The sequence below is a fragment of the Theropithecus gelada genome, chromosome 4, assembly GCF_003255815.1.
Source record: "Theropithecus gelada isolate Dixy chromosome 4, Tgel_1.0, whole genome shotgun sequence".
Lineage (NCBI taxonomy): Eukaryota > Metazoa > Chordata > Mammalia > Primates > Cercopithecidae > Theropithecus > Theropithecus gelada.
Genome location: NC_037671.1, coordinates 161,426,200 through 161,446,859, shown reverse-complemented (window position 1 = coordinate 161,446,859; position 20,660 = coordinate 161,426,200). Strand labels below are relative to the sequence as shown.

The 20,660-nt window shown below is 40.6% G+C and overlaps 1 protein-coding gene across 1 annotated transcript in view; it reads left to right on the top strand.

Moving 5' to 3' along the window:
* MAP3K5 (mitogen-activated protein kinase kinase kinase 5) overlaps positions 1 to 20,660 on the top strand; it is a 242,832-nt gene that overhangs the window by 86,747 nt on the left and 135,425 nt on the right. Inside the window, exons 3-7 of the mRNA XM_025383838.1 lie at positions 7,262 to 7,285; positions 13,761 to 13,954; positions 15,062 to 15,230; positions 16,388 to 16,494; positions 18,132 to 18,302. Of these exons, the coding sequence (XP_025239623.1) occupies positions 7,262 to 7,285; positions 13,761 to 13,954; positions 15,062 to 15,230; positions 16,388 to 16,494; positions 18,132 to 18,302 (665 nt within the window). The remainder of the gene's footprint in view (positions 1 to 7,261; positions 7,286 to 13,760; positions 13,955 to 15,061; positions 15,231 to 16,387; positions 16,495 to 18,131; positions 18,303 to 20,660) is intronic.

Genomic DNA, 20,660 nt, shown 5'->3' with positions numbered 1-20,660 from the left:
GTTTGCTTTGGTTTATTAATACCTCCTCCTATAAATGGCTTTAAAGTACTGCAAATAGTTTCGTTAACTTACTCCATTTGGCCTTTGCATAGAACCCAATGAGACAGACAAGTTAGATATTATTTGGATTGGAAAGATAGAAGGTATTTTCTTTTTCTTTCTTTTTTTTTTTTTTTTTTTTTTGAGAAGGTCTGACTTTGTCACCCAACCTGGGGTGCAGTGGTGCCATTTTGGCTCAGTGCAACCTCCACCTCCCAGGTTCAAGCAATCCTCCCACCTTGATCTCCTGAGTAGCTGGGTATACAGGCACGCGCTGCTACACCTGGCTAATTTTTGTATTTTTTGTAGAGATGTGGTTTTGCCATGTTTCCTAGGCTGGTCTCAAACTCCTGGGCTCCAGTGATCTGCCTGCCTGTGCCTCCCAAAGTGCTGTGATTACAGGCATGAGCCACCCCTCCTGGCCAGAAGATATTTTCTTTACAGAAGAGAAATAAGTCCAGAGACATGCAATGACTTGTTTCAGGAACACACACAGCTAGCGTCAGGGCAAGGATAAGCCCCATATTCTTTGACTTGTCATCTGGTACTTGTCTCTCTCAGTCTGTCCACAGATTTCATATGTTCTGCAAAAAGATGATTTTCTTGGTTTTTTTTTTTTTAAGATTATTGAGATTTTTTTCTTTTAAAGCTTGAGCTTATGTAGGCATAACATGTAAACACAAAAGTGCTTTGTTTCCTATCTATCTTTAAAGCCTTTGTGTCACGGCTGTATGACACTTGTGTTGGATTACTCTCCTCAGGTCTGCTCAGCTTGTTTTAGCAGCGTGCAGAAAGGGTAAAGGGAGTGTTTCTCCTTCTCAGCAAGGCCCAGTAGGCCCACACAGCCCATCTGATAGTTCCTTGTTTTGCTTTTTTGACACATTGAAATGAGTTAAGAAGATGGAGCTGAGGAGTATAGGGATTATTCTTTTCCCCCACTTTAATGGAAAACTTGCCAAGTTCCACTAGGACAGAAAGAGGGATCAGAATGGAAGACCCAGAAAGCCACCAGCCAGGGCCAGGTTCTTTCCCTGGCCAAGAACTCCCAGCCTGCTCCATTCTCTTCTTTCAGGAAGCTGAAATCCTGGTTCCTATTCCTGCTTCTCCCACCCCAAGTCTGATTCGACTTGGCCACTCCATGCCTGCGATTCCCACTTTTTCCCCTGGCTGCAGTTACCTAAATTTTAGGCACAAAAACTTTCTAGTGGTGGAAATACTCCATTTAATTATCCCTGAGGTGGCCTTTTCAAACATTGTCCCAGAGAGCTATCAAAAGTTAGTATTTGCCTTCAAATGAGCCCTGGACTAGATTGTTTCTTTTGTCTTGCTTCCCTTACTTGGTTATCAACCAATACCAGAAAATCAGGAAAAAAATTTTTTTGGATGTTTCTGGTATAGCCAGGGCTACACTGACAAAAAACCCCCTAAAGACCTCAGACAAGTACAGAGTTGTAGTGGGATAATGCATCTTCAGAAATGTGCCACTGGTAAGGAACTGGAATTTATGTTGATTTTATCTTCTTATTCATAGGTACTTGAGATGAAAATTTCTATAAGCTGATGTGAAATAGAGCAGTTATGTCTTAAATTTATTCCCTTTCCTTCCCACCCCTCTTTAGTGGATTTAATACAAATTAAGCATTCTCTGCTCTAGGAACCTTTCAAGGTCTTATTTGTTATTTATTTGGATTGAGTTAAATGCACAGACAGTACCTTTGCTCCATTAAAGTTGATGCCTCCTTTAAGGTTACATGATAAACTGTGAAGAAACTCTGTCTCCTTCAGCTTTAGCTTCTACAAAGCATAAGCAATAGCTAACGAGAATTCAGATGTTATACGAATGATTTTTCTTTCTCTTTTTAAGAGACGGGACTCTCTTGTCACCCAGGCTGGAGTGCAGTGGTGCAATCATAGCTCACTGCAGCCTCGAACTCCTGGCCTCAAGCAACCCTCCTGCCTCAGCCTCTTGAGTAGCTGGGACTACAGGTGCACACCACCATCTGGCTCAGGAATGATTTTAATAGAGTTTTGTAATTTGCAGGCACAATCTGCAAGCATAATCTAAAATGCATGCTTTATAATGTATGCATAATCTGACAGGAAGGCAGAGGAGACATGTAAGAGAGTTATTATTTCAATGAGCAATTCATAAGGAAGACATACCATATTGGCACTAAGCCAGTAGTGGCCATTTTCTTTTCTATAGAGCCTTCGGCTCACTCAGTACTCACCACTGCTCCCTTCCCTGCCACTTCCATTTCTGTGCCTGGTACATCAAAAACAGAGTCAAGGGTAGAATATCTCGTATGCTGGGGGAGCATGAGGGCATCTCTCCTTCTAGCAGCACAAGGACAACACTGACCATGAGAGCCCTTTAGGCAAAAGCAAATGATGAACACAGCGTTGGAAGAGACTAGCAATCGCTTAGTCCAACTCTCTTAGTGTCACATGAAACAGAAGTGAAATGGCTAACTGGGAGCAGAGCCATCTCTTGCACATATCTACCCCTAATTCATAGTCCAATATTTTGTACATTCATTAATTTATTCATTTATTCATGCTTTTGTGGTACCTGCTGTATGTCATGACATTTGCTAGACCATCAGTCAAGATACAAATATGAATAAAATACACGGTCTTTGCCCCCAGGAAGTCATGATGTAGGGTGAGAGAATCCTAGGAACAAAAATGTGCAATATAGTAAGTGAAGTGCTATCAAGGAGATCTGTATGAGGGTTAATGGCAGCACAGATGAAGACATAATCTACTTCTGTTGGGAAGATAGGTGTCACAGAACACCGTGAAGGCCAACTTCACAGAGGACAGGTGTCTTATACATTGCACAGAGGATGCTGCGCAGAGAGGATGGAGAGGGCATTTCCTTGTTACTTAGAGGGGAAGAGAGAAGGATATTCTATCAGGCGAGAGCCATATTTGCAAGCGTATGATTTGCTACTCTGGAGAGATGCTCCATAAATCAAGTTTGAAAAATTCTGCGTACTGTGTTCCTGGCTTTGTGATTATCCAACATTTTTCAACTTCCTTGTTCATGAGCTGTTTCTATGTGTGTGTGATATTAATTATTTGAAACACCTGCAGGAAAAGCCATTTTCAACCTTCCTCTAAAATGCCACTCATCTGTCCTTTGATTTCCATTCCTGGGGCACCCCCATTGACTAAGCACTTATTATGATGTCTCCGGACTTTTTCAATAGCCACTTAAATGCTTTTCTTCATCAAATACTTAGTACTGGCCAGGCACGGTGGCTCACACCTGTAATCCTAGCACTTTGGGAGGCTGAGGCAGGTGGATCACTTGAGCCCAGGTGTTAGAAACCAGCCTGGGAAACATGGTGAAACCCCATCTCTACCAAAAAAACAAAAACAAAAATTAGCCAGGTGTGGTGGCACATACCTGTGGTCCCAGCTACTTGGGAGGGTGAGATGGGAGGATTGCTGGAGCCTGGGAAGTTGAGGCTGCAGTGAGCCGTGATCACACCACTGCACTCCAGCCTGGGTAACAGAGTCAGATCCTGTTTCAAAAAATTAAAAAAATAATAATTAATACTAAGTACCATCATCAAATTAGTCTGCGTAAAACTTTAACAAGGTTTACCTCTTATTTATTTGTCCTTTTAAGGTAATACATTCACTTGCTACAAACATTTAAATGTACAAAAGGATATATAGTGAACATTTATTCTTTTACCTTTATCCCCTAGTCAGCCAACCAACTCCATTGGCAACTACTGTTATTAGCTTTTTATACATCCTGCCAGAGAGATTTTATGAATTTATAAATTAGAATTTCATTTTTTTCTCTTTTGTACATACATAGGAGCATAGGATAAGGTGGCTCAAGCCTGTAATCCCAGCACTTTGGGAGGCCGAGGCGGGTGGATCACGAGGTCAGGAGATCGAGACTATCCTGGCTAACACGGTGAAACCCCGTCTCTACTAAAAATACAAAAAAAAAAAATTAGCCGGGCGTGGTAGCGGGCGCCTGTAGTCCCAGCTACTTGGGAGGCTGAGGCGGGAGAATGGCGTGAACCCAGGGGGCGGAGCTTGCAGTGAGCCGAGATCGCGCCACTGCACTCCAGCCTGGGAGACACAGCGAGACTCCGTCTCAAAAAAAAAAAAAAAAAAAAAAAAATGTTCTCCACTTTGCTTTTTATACTTAGCAGATCTGGGAGATCCTGCTCTATCACTTCAATAAGTTCTTCATTGTTTGTTTGGTTGTAATGTATTCCAGTGTATGGAGGTACTAGAGTTTATTCAACTAGTTTTTAGGTGATGGCCATTTATGTTGTTCTCAGCCTTTACTATTAAAAATGGTGCCCCAATATGTGCTGATACTTCTTTGAACATATCACTCAACTTAACACGTTGACTGCCAGGTGCTCACAGAGCAGAGTACTCTATTGGAGCATTCAAAGCCTTCTTCAATAAGGCTCCAAATAGCTTTCTGATTTTACTTTTTGTGTGCGTCAAAATGAATTTTCTGCGTTAGCCAAATGACTACATTCAAGGTTTTTTTCCTTCCCCCCGCTCCCTGCCCAAGTTCCTCTTTAATTCACTCATCCATAGGCCCCCAAGTGAACTGTCTTCTTTAGCTCCCGTTGATAACATTTATTATTCCTCAAATGGGCCTTTGCTTTATGAAGCTCTCTGGTCTGGATCCCCACCTTCGGGCTTTGCCTTTGGAGGTCGTGTCTGTCCTTCACAGCTCAGCTTGAGTTCCACCTTCTCTGCTGAGCTTCCCAGGCTTTCTCAATCTACAGGAACATCTTTCTCTGATAAAGCGTAGCTCTTGCTGTCTGTGTCATTCTTTTTACTTTTAGCAAGTGTGTGTATACACAAATGTCCATCCAGACTTACATAAATGTTTCAATGTTAAATGTGTACATGTCCTTTTTTATCAGCGACATTGTGAGGTATTGAAGAATATCTTTTAGTCTTTTAGTCATTTTTTTTTTTTTGAACCAGGATCTTGTTCTGTTGCCCAAGCTGGAGTGCAGTGGCACAGTCACAGCTCACTGCAGCCTCCATCTTTAGGGCTTAAGTGATCCTCCTGCCCCAGCCTCCTGTGTAGCTTGGTCTATAGGTGTGAGTTGTGTGCCACTACACCCAGCTAATTTTCAAATGTTTTCTAGAGACAGAGTCTCATCATGTTCCCTAGGCTGGCCTCAAACTCCTAGTCTCAAATGATCTTCTAGCCTCAGCCTCCCAAAGCACTGAGATTTACAGGCGTGAGCCACGGCACCAGGCTTTTTTAGTATTTTGTGTACATCTTCATGGCCCTCACAACTACCCAGTGCAATTCTTTCCTCTGTCAGTTTTTGTTTTCTCATCTGCTATCCTTAAACGTTCAAAAATCTTACATGCTCCTTTGCATGAAAGCCCTCGTTGGTTCTTCTTTGCCCCATGTGGATTCACCATCCTGGTCCTGGGCTGAAGATGATGGCCACTCAGCCGGGCCTCGCCTGGCCACACTCCTCCCTCCCAGATCTGGCTCCTTGCCTCAGCCAGATGGACTCGCCCTTGAGGCTCCACAAATGCCTTACGATTTCTGTTTCCATGGCAACATTCATGCCATCCTTTCCAATATGCTGTTCCCTTTTCCCTTTTCTAAATCATGTTTCCCCAACCTCAGTGAAGCTTTGATACAACAGGCTTTTCTAGATCGTCTCTCCAGTGTCTGCAGTCATGGTGAGGTACAGGAATAACAATACCGATAGTTAGCTTATATTGAGAGCTTTTATGTGTCAGGCACTGTATAGCTATATTATTTGTATAATCTCACTCACTCTTCACAACCTAGAAGATAGGCACACTGCCCACACACTATGTATTTATCCCATTCTTTTTTTTTTTTTTTTTTGAGGAGTCTCAATCACCCAGGTTGGAGTGCAGTGGCGCAATCTCAGCTCACTGCAGCCTCTGCCTCCCAGGTTTAAGTGATTCTCCTGCATCAACCTCCCAAGTAGCTGGGATTACAGTCGTGCAGTCATATGCCACCATGCCTGGCTAATTTTTGTATTTTTAGTAGAGATGGGGTTTCACCATGTTGGCCAGGCTGGTCTCGAGCTTGTGACCTCAGGTGATCCACCTGCCTCCGCCTCCCAAAGTGCTGGGATTACAGGCATGAGCCACTGTGCCCAGCCACTTATCCCATTATATTTCTTTTTTTTTTTTTTTTTTTTTTTTTTTTGAGACGGAGTCTCGCGCTGTCGCCCAGGCTGGAGTGCAGTGGCCGGATCTCAGCTCACTGCAAGCTCCGCCTCCCGGGTTCACGCCATTCTCCGGCCTCAGCCTCCCGAGTAGCTGGGACTACAGGCGCTGCCACCTCGCCCGGCTATTTTTTGTATTTCTTAGTAGAGACGGGGTTTCACCGAAAAATACACAAATTATGACTATTTTTTGTCAGATGTCCTGATCATCTGTGTGTGGATTTGCCAGTGGCCAATACCCTTTACTTCTAGCTGCTCAGGATGTAACACACTGCTTTTTCCCCTCCCAGAGTGTGAGACAGATTGTGCTTAGGGAAAGCAAACTCATTTTAACCTTTTCCCAAAGAGATGGTGGCTGATCAGGTAATGTGCAGAAATTAGTTTTAGGTTATTCAGTTTGGGGATTTTACATATTTATGCTGGTTTTTTGTTTTGCTTTGTTTTTTAAACCACAGACAATACTTTTGTATTCTCCTGTCTCCTCCACAGATTGTAAACTTTTTGGGCTGGGCATGGTGGCTCACACCTGTAATCCCAGCATTTTGGGAGGCCAGAGTGGGAGAATTGCTTGAGGCCAGGAGTTTGAGACCAACCTGAGCAACATAGTGAGATCTTGTCTCTACAAAAACAATTATTAAAATTAGCTGGATGTGGTGGCATGCACCTGTAGGCCTGTAGTCCTAGCTACTTGGGAGGCTGAAGTGGGAGGATCACTTGAGCCCAGGAGCTCATGGCTGTACTGAGCTATGATTGTGCCATTGTACTCCAGCCTGGGCAGCAGAGCCAGACTCTTTCTCTAAAATAAGTAGGTAGATAGATAGATAGATAGATAGATAGAAAACTTTTCAGATGCAGGAACGGAATCTACACTTCCTGAAATTTCTAATTGCTAATATCATTGTTAATACAAATTTTCCCACATAGTTCAATAAATGTTGTTGAATTATTCAGTTTTATATTAACTTGTGGTATATTTTTTTCTTGTTTTTCAGGAACTCATTTGCCAGAAGAATACTGTGAGTACTTTATTTAGCCTTCCAGAGTTTTAAAAATATTTTCTTTTCCATTAACTAATCTTCAGTATTTTTAAAATCACAAATTATTAATTTCTCTCTCTGTTACTCCTCTTTAGATTTTCTGATGTATCAATATAAACATGGTTATCTAAGTACTTCATTGTAGTGAAACTTTATTTTTCATAATGAGAGATGACACTGATACCTGTCTTTTTCTGTATATAATTAAGTTTTGGAAGAAAATGTTTCATAGTATATTCAGGCCAGACATGATGGCTCATGCCTGTAATCCCAGCATTTTGGGAGGCGGAGGCAGGCAGATCACCTGAGGTCAGGAGTTCAAGAACAGCCTGGCCAACATGGTGAAACCCCATCTCTACTAAAAATACAAAAATTAGCCAGACATGGTGGCATGCTCCTGTAATCCCAGCTACTCCAGGAGGCTGAGGCAGGAGAATTGCTTGAATGCGGGAGGCGGAGGTTGCAGTGAGCCAAGATCATACCACTGCACTCCAGCCTGGGTGACAGAATGAGACTGCGTCTCAAAAAAAAAAATAAATGAATAAAAAAGAAAATGTTTTATAGTATATTCAGTGTTGTGGAATTATGAGTGGCCCTAAAGCAACCTATATCCGCACAGAGATACACATATGTGTGTATGTATATGTGTCTGTAGTAAGTTTCCATGGCAACATTCATGCCATCCTTTCGAATATGCTGTTCCCTTTTCCCCTTTCTAAATCATGATTCACCAACCTCAGTGAAGCCTTGATACGACAGGCTTTTCAAGATCATCTCTCCAGTGTCTGTAATCATGGAAAGGTATAGGAATAACAATACTGATAGCTTATATTGAGAGCTGGCCGGCTCAATATAATATAATTAATGTACACTAAGATATAGACATATCTATCATCTGTCTTCTACTTGAAGAGATTGATTTAAGTTCCTAAGTATTGTAGTCTGCCTCTGAGACTACACTACAGAATTCCTACCTTCCACACAGAATTAAACAAATGTGAAAACATGAGAAAAGTAAATTTTAAATTTAAAAAAATGCTGCGTGAAGAAGAATTATAATATAAAGTGGAGACAGCCTTGTTAGGCCAATGGTTGTGGCCAGTGGTTGTACATTTATTTCAGAAAGTAAGCCAGTATTTAAAAACCTTAAAGAATGTACCCCTGCAACTCGGAGTGAAGATAATACACAATATGTTATAAAAGCCTGCACAAGATTTGATTTAAGATGACAAAATTAATAATACAATTGGTCATTTCTCCTTAAATCAGAAATTTTAAACCTTTTTTTTTCTGAAGTAATTTTAAAACATATGCTTAAGATTTAACCAGGGCAGACACATATTTCAGCATAAATAATGCTGCCATTATAAACTCTTATCCTTCCTATCTCAACAGGAAATGAGCAATTGTTGCTTCATGCTTTAATGCACTGTTTTTAAATATTGTTTAATTTGTTAAAGGTGTTAAGCTGTTTAATTTATCTCACACTTTTTTTTTTTTTTAAACAAATATTGATTGGACATGCACTGCGTGCCAGGCTTCGGGCTTGGTGCCTCAGGGTTCTCACGGGGGAGGCTGGAAGTGGAAACAAGCACATGTGTAACTGTTGTGTAGACAGTCTAATTGGTAGAAAATCAGCAAACAAAGAAGCAGACAAATTAGAAAAGGAACGTAAGGTGATGTGCTAAAGAGAGGGTAGCCATTATGTCAGTGTCTTTCACAGAAGGTAGCACTCCCTGAGACCGAATGGCAGAAGGAAGTCCGTCCTGCCTAGCCCAGCTTGGACTTGAGGAGAAGCAGGTTGATAAAAAGACCAAATATTGTACATTGTGAAGAAGTTGCCCCCTGACTTGAGAGAGAGCTGTTGCATTTCAGGTGCTGAATGTTCTTATAAAAAGCTGAATATTTCAAGCATCTATTTCAATACATTTGAATGCTGAGAGCTTTTCTTTCCAGAAGCTCATTTCATTTTCAACACACACTTCTGTTTACCTTTATGTAGTTTCTAAAAATTGAAAAACAGAATTTGAGTATTTTTATGGTTTTTTTTAAACGGTGAAAAAAATTAATTAGGGGTCAGGGCAGTGGCTCACGCCTGTAATCCCAGCACTTTGGGAGGCCGAGGCAGGTGGATCATTTGAGGCCAGGAGTTCAAGACCAGTCTGGCCAACATGGTGAAACCCCATCTCTACTAAAAATACAACAATTAGCCGGGTTTGGTGGTGCACGCCTGTAATCCCAGTTACTTGAGAGGCTGAGGCATGAGAATGACTTGTACCCAGGAAGTGCAGGCTGCAGTGAACCGAGATCATGTCATTGCGCTCCAGCCTATGCAACAGAGTGAGACAACAACAACAACAACAACAAAAATGAATTATGAATTAGAATAACAACAACAACGACAACAAAAATGAATTATGAATTAGAATAAGACTAGATTTTGAGCTGTGGGATTTTATAGCTTGTGTTGTCATTTTATGACCATGCCTCAGTGTTTTGAAATTTAAGGAAACAAGGTCTTTGAAGCAAGTTTAAATATTTTAGATTGAGTACTTTATTAATAAAAGGCAATTGTTCCACTTCAGGTGTCTATTCTTGATCACATCGGAGTTGTTGTTACTTACTTTGGGTTATCAGCTATTTCATGCTATGGGTTTGGTGGCAGTCTGCACACAGCAAATACAGAAATAACATTTCTAAGTTACATGTGAGCCAACTTAGGAAATAAATGTTCCCATGCTATTAATTTTCATCATTTTGCAAAAGTGCTTTTCTGGGCAGTTATATCTTTTTGAAAAACACAGTGTCACACAGCTTTTCCCCCACTGCACACTCACTGGGCTGTCTCTTAGCTCAGGCCCAGTTGTAGCCATGTGGCTTCTGTAGCTTATCACCCGCCTTGTTTCCTGACATTGGCAATGGGAAGTTGAAAAAGAAAATGATTGCCTTAGAAACATGGGAAAGAAACTCCAAAGAATGCGTTGAAGCCTAGAACTTGGGAAAACCCTTAGCATGCTTAGGTATTTTCAGCAAAGATTCTGAAGCCTTATACCATGGGGTTTGTTTCAAGAACTGCTTTTCTCTGCTGTTTGCGTGCTCGTTATTACCCCTTTACCTCTCCTCTGCCTAACACACACCCAGACATCTGAGAGTCATTCTCCCCCAGAATTAGTTTTACACAGGTGCAGTATTCCCCATTGCCCGTATTTCAATAATAATGTCTGATAAACTGATGTATGTAGTATTAAGGCTTCTGAGGATACATAATTTTATCCAGCAGCTTAAACTCTGATACCACTTTTCTGCTTTATTGGCTTTTTGGCTCTTTGTTCTCATTTTGTGACTTGGCGGATTCAGATAATTTTCGTTTGTAATTTTGAGTTATGGTGCTTATCTGCAATAGTGTTTGAATCTGCCGTTCTTTTAGAACAATTCTCATAGTTGAAGCTTTAGATGCTTTGGAAAGCAGCCTCTTTGGTATCCTTGCCTTTCTTTTCTGCTTCAGCAGTAGCTTGGGTAAAAGGATTAAATTGGGCGGATGTGCTGTGGGATCTTGGTAACATTTTAGAAGCAGGACATGTTCACTTTCCCTTTTCCAATTATTGTTTCCTCTTCTAATTATTGTTCCATGGAGGAGAACCTGAGACAGGAACAATTTAGCATACTTGATTTTCAAATCAAATCTCACTCTCTGGAAGTTCTTCTCATGCTTTAACTGGAAGTGAGGTTTGGTTTCTGCTTCATTACCTGACATACAAGAAGCAGCCTTAAAGGATAATATGGTCATAAATAACGAAGTCTGGTCATAAGGGCATTTGGCATTTCTTGTCTGTTTTCTGTGAACAGTCATTTGGCTCATGCAGGGTTCCCACAGAAAGTGACAGAAGGTTAGAGAGCAGGTATGTCTGCTGTAAAGGCCACTCAGGAGGGTGCATACCCCCCTAGTGGGAAGGACATACCCTCTAGAGAAAGAGGTCCCTGGGCTGGAGTGCCAAACATGTCACAGACCAAATGTAGGATCTCTCTAAGCCTTACCTGTCTCCTCACTTTTAACATGAAGGCCACAGCAGCTTCTTTGTAGGTTGTGACCCACTGACTTATGACTGTTCATACCCAGGCACACGCACATGGTGAATACATGTTTGTACCTATTACTTAAGTGCTAAGGGTAAGAGAAATGCTGCATTATTCTCTGTATGCTAATATGGCTAGGAATGGATAACCTGGACGTTTTTTGTTCCGCGTAATAGCAGTAGTCGGGTTTCCCACATATCTCTTTCTAGTTCTCAGCCTCTGCCTTTTTCTATGATTTTTCTCATGGAGGTCTCTCCCACTTCTTTTGATTCTACCATATCCAATAATTCTCAGGTCTGTATTTTGGCTTGAACTATTTTATGTTTCAATCACATATTACTAGCTCTCTTTTGGACATTTTCACATTAGGTGTCTTGCCCCACCTCAATCCCAACCTCTTTAAAAGTGAACATTTCACCCCATCCCACCAAATGCAAATCTCAACCTTTTGAAGTTCTTCTCATATTTTAACTAGAATTCAGATTCTTTGATTAATTACCTGATATACAAGTGTCTCGAAGAGTCATGTGTTCATAGATAACTTAGTCTGGTTCTGCTTTCTGAATTCTTGCTTTCTGTTAATGATACCACTCTGTATAGGCGGTCCCCCTTAGGACTGCAGAGTTGCCTTTGATGCCTTACCCTTTCTCAGGTTGTGTTATCAGTTACCAGATCCGGCTGATTCCTCCTTCTTCAGTCGAGCATGTGTCTGTTTCTCTATCGCCACCTCTGCCGACCTGGTCATGCTGTGCAGCTTCCTGCCTCATCTCTTCAAACCTGTTTCTCTTTCCTTTAGTGCATCTTGTTACCTGCCCAGGCTGCCAAAATGCAGTTGTGATTGTGTATTTTGATTCGTGCATTTGATTTGTGCATTTTGATAGTGCATTGTGAAAATGCACAGTTCTCCATCTCTCCCTCCTCCCTCCCTCTTTTCTCTCTCTCTCTGTCTCTCTCTCTCTCTCCTTCTTTCGTTTGTTCATTTGTTTGTTCTTCTTGACAGTCTCGCTCTGTCACCAAGCCTGGAGTGCAATGGTGCAATCTCAGCTCACTGCAAGCGATTCTCTCACCTCAGCCTCCTGAGTAGCTGGGATTACAGGTGTGCACCACCACACCTGGCTGATTTTTGTATTTTTAGTAGAGATGGGGTTTCACCATATTGGCCAGGCTGATCTTGAACTCCTAGCTTCAAGCAATCTGCCCGTCTTGGCTTCCCAAAGTGTTGGGATTACGGCGTGAGCCATCGCACTCAGCTGATTGTGTTTTCTTTCCCTCTGTGGATCCTTCTATGATTCTCCATTTCCCAGAATGTACAGTCTAACATCCTTAACTTTGCATTTAGTTCCCTTCCCTGAGCTCCAAGCTGTAGTCATATTTGCTTACTCAGGGTATCCAACTTACTTTCCACTTTCATCCCCACTCTGCTTTTGTTTGCACCAGTTTATCCTCACTTGGGCATCATCCAGGAACCAAGAGAAGGTCAGTGAGCCCAGGTTGTAGTGGGCGAGGGGAGAGTGGCAGGGCTGAAGTTAGAGAGGGGCAGGATCTGCATAGTCAGGCCCTTGTACATTGCATTGCAGTTTCTTCTTCCTCCCAAGAGCAAGAGATGGGGCTTTAAGCAGCTGCGGTAAGTGATCTGAGGGAGGGTGTTGAATGATCACTCTGATGGCTGAGTAGAGAGTGAATTAGAGAACAAGAGTGGAAGCAGGGGGACCAGTTAAAGCTGATGACAGTGGGTTGGGCCAGGTCCATTGGTGTATGGACTAAAGTGCTGGCCGAGAAGATGGAGGGAAATGGACAAATATGACATTATATTTTGAAGTCAGGACAGATAGGACTTCGATAGGATATGGAAGGGAAAGGGAATGGAAGCATCAGGGATAACTTCTGGGCCTGTCGTTTTAGTAGTGGGGAGACAGAGAGAGAGAGCAGCCTCCCAGGGAGTGGATTTGAGCAGGACCTACTTGCAGCATCACCTTACGTGTAGGAAGCCCTTCAAATGTGAGCTTGTAGCATTTTCATATATGTATGCTGCGCCCTGTGACTAAATTATAAGTTCCCTGAAGGCTGAAGGCCATGCTTTAAACTACGTTTTCCAACAGCAGTAACGTAGTGCCCTGGCCTTGAAAATGGTGAATCAATATTTAATTGATGGATAGAAACTGTTCCACTCTTTTTTTGGTATCATCTGTAAGTCCTAATTATTTGAAGTGAGCAATGAAAGGAATTGGGGAAATTTTCATTGTCATAGGTCGTAAATAAGTAATGAGGCTTTTCTATTTCCCTTTGCATTTGGAATTATTGAAACTGAGTAAGACATGGGACCATCTGTGCTGTGTCTCCAGGCCAGCTCCCCACTTCCCGGTGCCTCCTCTCTCCACAGATGTGCACTGGGAACTACACCTTTGTTCCTTATATGATAACGCCACATAACAAGGTCTACTGCTGTGACAGCAGCTTCATGAAGGGGTTGACAGAGCTCATGCAACCGAACTTCGAGCTGCTTCTTGGACCCATCTGCTTACCTCTTGTGGATCGTTTTATTCAACTTTTGAAGGTGGCACAAGCAAGTTCTAGGTAAAGTTTAATAATGCCATTTGTTGATGATAATGAAGTGTTATTCTACTTCTTTATTTGTGCATGATATCAGGTGCTCTTGAGATATTAGTATACATCTAAGAACCAGGGGGAAAATGTTTATTATCCTCCAAGTAGATAAAATAGATGCCACATAATACATTTTATTCACAGAACAACAACAGGACAAGTTGAAATCAGCAAAAAATTAAAAAGTCTACTAACAGCTTTATAGTGATGGTAGAACTAAAAATATATACAAAGCAAGTACAGAAACATTACCAGGATAAATGTCCAAGGACTTTTAGCGTAAGGGCAAGAACATTTTAACTTTAATTAACTCTTAACTCTAATTGTTCTTTCAGTGAAGAACAATTATTTATGTTAATAAATGATAGGCTGAGTCAGAAAGTTAAGGTTGTATTATGTTCAAATCATACATCATGGCTGGTGCAGTGGCTCACGCCTGTAATCCCAGCATTTTGGGAGGCCGAGGTAGGCAGATCACTTGAAATCAGGAGTTCGAGACCAGCCTGGCCAACATGCCAAAACCCTGTCTCTACCAAAAATACAAAAATTAACCTGGCATGGTGATACACACCTGTAATCCCAGCTACTCATGAGGCTGAGGCAAGATAATTGCTGGAACCCAGGAGATGGAGGTTGCAGTGAGCCAGGATCATGCCAGTATACTCTGGCCTGGGCAACAGAGTGAGTCTCTGTCTCACAAACAAAGACAAAAAACAAACAAACAAAAAATCATAGGTACATCTAATTTATTTAGAACAATTTATACTGGAAACAGTAAAATGGAAAACAAAGTTTTGGCATTTTAAGTGGTTTTTTGCAGGAAAATTTATTAATATGGAGTACCTTTACCTTTAATTCTTTCTGAAGGCAGAGTATTAAAAGAAATACATTGGCTGCTAAATTTCTTAATAATGCCAGATATGTAAGATATTTACTAAAGGCATCTGAATGAATTGAAAGCTACAAATGCTTTATAGCTATTGCTGCAAATATCATTCATTTCTTTATTAAAATTATTGCTTTCAATAGAAATCATTTCTAATGTCAAACTCTTTGAAATGTGTGTGTTTTTACCAGCCAGTATTTCCGGGAATCTATACTCAATGATATCAGGAAAGCTCGTAATTTATACACTGGTAAAGAATTGGCAGCTGAGTTGGCAAGAATTCGGCAGCGAGTAGATAATATCGAAGTCTTGACAGCAGATATTGTCATAAATCTGTTACTTTCCTACAGAGATATCCAGGTGAGAAGATGTTTAAAGTGAAATCTTTGTCATGTAGCATGTTGGAGGGATAAGGGAGTATTAACCTCAAATTTCAGTTTGCTGGTAAGCAGTTCATGTTACTACACGTAATTTTTTATTGACTCTCTTAAGCTTTCCATCCTATAATTTTATGATGGATGAAAAAGACTCATGTGAGTTAACCATCAGTGATTGTGAAAGACTTGTGTAAAGTCCTGACTTTTTCCTCCAAAAGAACAAAAGGAAAAATCTGCTGGCACAGCGAACCTGTGGACACAGTCTATTCTACTGTTCGCCTCAGGCACACCTGTCAGTGAAAGCTTTGTTTTGGCAAATAGCAGACATTTTTAGAGCTTTCTGGACATACTTTTTATCCCTTGAAATTGTATTGCTTGAAATTGATAGTGCTGAATCTAACTTGCCTGAAGGAAAAAAATATGTAATTGATTACTTATAGAAATAACTTTAAAAAATATGTAATGTAAAACACACTAACAGGCTATATCATTTTTATTGACATGTCTTAAAATTTTAAAAATAGGGTAAGTAGAATAAAATCCTCTCCAAGTTAGGGATTTGCTCTTAGGTTTTAATAGTAAAATTTAAGTGACATCTGGTTCCTTTTTTCCATTCCTAGCCTTTCAGGTCTGTGTAAAGGCTTCATGTGGTTGAGACAGACTCATATCCATGGAGGGCTGTGGCACATAGGATCCTGTGGCTGGAGTGCTTACTCATGTGACATGGAACTGTGTTGCTACTTGTAACAGAAGTTCAACAAATTGCCTCATGTCCTTGACATTTTTATTTCCCTGAAATTGCTAGAACACTGCATACCAGGAATCTGGCTCTATGGAGAAATAAACCACCCATATTTAGACAGCAGAGCATTATCATGCTTGGTGTTTTTGTTTCTTTTGCTTTTTTAGTTTTTGTTCAACATGGTAACTATGTTTCTAATGTTTATATATATATATGATCTAAACCTTTTAGAAGGAAAACAAAAACTATTTATTCTAGGTTCTTCAAAGTGTTCTCTGGATTCTAATGTCTTTTTAATGCGTTTCTTGAATTGAGATACCTGGTTGTCAAAAGACATGTTATTGTCAGAATTTTCTCCTAATGGTTTAATTCTGTGCTATTCTCATCTTGTTTGAAAGGACTATGATTCTATTGTGAAGCTGGTGGAGACTTTAGAAAAACTGCCAACCTTTGATTTGGCCTCCCATCACCATGTGAAGTTTCATTATGCATTTGCACTGAATAGGTAAGAAGAAAAAGTTCCCTTCCAGAATGCGTTAACATATTATTGTGTAACCTGCATTTCTTTACAGGGAATGTGTTTACTGCAGCATTGCAGGAAGTCCCTATTAAAATGTAATATTAGCATGTCTGCTTCAACCCTGTGAAATATAGGAAGCACACATTCTTATTTTTTTCTGATTTATTTTTCAGTAAAAAAAGTCTCACACTGTTGATATATTTAAATTCTTACAGTTTTCTGCCCTGTCAAAGTTTGTATTTGCTATTCATATTTTTTAGAATTGTAAAAGTTACATGAATATGATGTTATCTTTAAGCAAATACACTCATCACCAGATGGTCATTCACACAAAAGTTTTCACTAGAATAAGGATGGTTATGTCTAGGTGAACATAGTGTTAGATATTTAGTACAAAGGATAAAAAGGAATTTCATGGACAGAAGATTTAGAGTAGTAATTGAGAACAGAAATGATACATTTTTTATAATAGCTTTATTGAAATATATTTCATAGGCTGGGCATGGTGGCTCACACCTGCAATCCTAGCACTTTGAGAGGCCAAGGTGGTCTGATTGCCTGAGCTCAGGAGTTCGAGACCAGCCTGGGTAACACGGTGAAACCCCGTCTCTACTAAAATACAAAAAAATTAGCCAGGCGTGGCGGCGTGTGCCTGTAGTTCCGGCTACTCAGGAGGCTGAGGCAGGAGAATCACTTGAACCTGAGAGGCAGAAGTTGCAGTGAGCCAAGATCATGCCACTGCCTTCCAGCCTGGGCAACAGAGCAAGACTCTGTCTCCAAACAAACAAAAAAGAAATGCATTTCATTAAAGCAATAAATTTTAAAACATTTTCATCACTCCAAAAGGAAACCCTGTACCCATTAGCAGCCCCCCTTCCATTTCCCTCCCAAATCCCCAACTCTAGGCAACCACGAATCTACTTCCAGTCTTTACAGATTTGCCTATTCTGGACATTTCGTATCAGTGGAATCGTACAGTATGTGATCCCTTGTGACTGACCTCTTTCACTTAGCATAATATTTTCAAGGTCCAAGAAATGATAACTCTATGTAGTTTTTATCTGGTTTTGTGAACTGTCTACACATACTGTTTTAAAACATGCTACATAAAGCAACTTCCTTAGATAATCAGTTAGTCACATGTAGAAATCAAGCAGTTGTTGGGTTTGATTTGATTTTTGGTATCGTCTGTGAATGAGTTTGCTAAGTTTTGGAGCAAAAGCCATTGAAACCTAAGGTCAGGGTTTTGTCCCTACTTGGATTAACTTACTCTGCCCTATTCAAAACCACAGACTACAGCTCTAATCTCATTTCACCAACTCGAACCTGCATATAGGCTGCAGGGAAATCGGAAGGATTGTGGATGAGTAAGTACAAATCCATCACCGTTATCAACACAGAAACTCAAAAGAAATCCTTATTAGACCCAGTAGACATACAATAGGATAAATCAAAAAATTAGGCCTAGGACAGAGGTTTACAGAGGACTCTCAAAATCTAATTGTTTCTATCCTGGCAAATTTCTCTAATGTGAATCAACATGTTAAATAGAGCTTTTTAAAAAGAATTGACCTGTATTGCTTCTGTAATGTATACTGAAACAACAATGTTTTCTACCTTAGGAGAAATCTCCCTGGAGACAGAGCAAAAGCTCTTGATATTATGATTCCCATGGTGCAAAGTGAAGGACAAGTTGCTTCAGATATGTATTGCCTAGTTGGTCGAATCTACAAAGATATGTTTTTGGACTCTAATTTCACAGACACGGAAAGCAGAGACCATGGAGCTTCTTGGTAAGTATATAGTATATAAATGAGCTACTTACTTGGTAAATCCATAGCATAAAAAAGTATTTGCAAATGAGAGTGTTAAACTGTTATTATAGTCCATAAGATTGTGTATTATGAACTAAACCTTAGATTTTATTTTATTTTATTTTTGAGATGGAGTCTTGTTCTGTTGCCCAGGCTGGAGTGCAATGGCGTGATCTCAGCTCACTGCAACCTCTGCCTCCCAAGTTCAAGCAATTCGCCTGCCTAAGCTTCTCGAGTAACTGGGATTACAGGTGCCCGCCACCATGCCTGGCTAATTTTTGTATTTTTATTAGAGACGGGTTTTACCCTGTTGGCCAGGCTGGCCTTGAATTCCTGACTTCCGGTGATCCACCTGCCTCTGCCTCCTGGGATTACAGGTGTGAGCCACCATCCCTGGCCAATCTTAGAGTTTATAACTTTAGTAAATAATTTGATAAAATTCATGTAACATGGTAGAGTAAATTAGGATAAATTAGATGAAAAGATAATTTAGGAAATATAATTTTAAAAAGATATTTTAAATAATTAATGTAAATAATAAAATATAATTTTGTAGAAAAATTTATATAAAGACATTTTAAAAGACCTGAATGAAAGGAAAAATATACCGACTTTCTAGATGAGAAGGGTTGATATTTTAAAGATTTGAATTCCCCCTAGCAGAGGTTTTCATGTGATTTGAAAAACCAATTCCAAAATTTATTTGGAAGAATAAAGGACTGAGAATAGGCAAAGCAATTCTGGAAAAGGACAAGGTGGAAGGACTTGCTCCACCAGTTAACAAGACTCATTATAAAGCTGTAATGATTAAGATATTGCAGTGTGGCTATAGGCATAGACAAACAAAGCACTGGAATAGAAGAGACAGCCTGGAATAGACTGAGATATACTTGAGTCCAGATTTATGACAGAATCAGCTTCATGAGCTGTAAAGGAAAGGATGGACTCTGTAGTAATGGTACTGGGAAAATTTCTTTATTTGCTTGGAAAAATAAAATAAAGTTTTATCCCCATTTTAAGCCATGCACAAAAAATGAAATCTAAGTGAATTAAAGACCAAAATATGAGAAAATATTTTAGAAAAATATTTTTAGAATAAAGTGTACAAATTATATATGACTTTTGGATAAGCAAAGATTTCTTTCTTTTTTTTTGAGACAAAGTCTTGCTCCATCACTCAGGCTGTAGTGTAGTGGTGCAGTCTCGGTCCACTGCCACCTTCGCCTCCTGGGCTCAAGTGATCTTGCCACCTCAGCCTCCTGAGTAGCTGGGACCACAGGTGTGTGCCACCACTCCTGGCTAATTTTTTGTATTTTTGGTAGAGAGAGAGTTTCACCATGTTGCCCTGGCTGGGGCAAAGATTTCTTAAACAAGGCTTAAAAACGCCATGTACCATAAGAGATAAGATTGGGAAAATGGTCTGCATGAAAATTGGCTTCTGCTTATCAAAGTAATAGCTTTTGGAAACAGCAGAGTAGATTCTATTGTGCTGATCTTCCTGTTGATAACAATTATAAATGTTGGAAAAAGTTGGAAAGCACTGAAGAGTGACTAAAAGTGGCCAGAAACTGGAGAGGTTTTCATCCTTGGCTGACGGGCACCACATAGGATAAACTCCACATTTGAATGGCTTTTCCCTTGGGGCATTCCCTGGTCTGCAGGGAGCAGGACAGATAGAACTCTAGCAGGAAATCACAGTCTTATTGGCCTGAGAGTGAGTTTGAGGTTGCCAGAGGACCTGGACATTCAGTGGGATAAGGCTTTGTGTGAACAAGGTGAACCACCAATAATTTATTTACCTTTTATTTAAAAACTAAATACTCTTGGCTGGGCACGGTGGCTCACACCTGTAATCCCAGCACTTTGGGAGGCCGAGGTGGGCAGATCACGAGGTCAGGAGATTGAGACCATCCTGGCTAACACGGTGAAACCCCGTCTCTACTAAAAATACAAAAAATTAACCGGGCGTGGTGGCGGACGCCTGTAGTCCCACCTACTCGGGAGACTGAGGCAGGAGAATGGTGTGAACCCGGGAGGTGGAGGTTGCAGTGAGCCGAGATCGTGCCACTGCACTCCAACCTGGGCGACAGAGTGAGACACTGTCTCAAAACAAACAAACAGAAAGACTAAATACTCTTAAGAGGAGGATAACAAATCCAAACTCTCTATAGCGTATGATCCAAAATGTTTAATACACCATAAAAATCACTAAGGAACCTGGGTGTGGTGGCATGTGTCCATTGTTCCCGCTACTCAAGAGGCTGAGGTGGGAAGATGGCTTGAGCCCAGGAGTTCAAGACCTGCCTGGACAATATAATAAGACCTTGTCTTATTTAA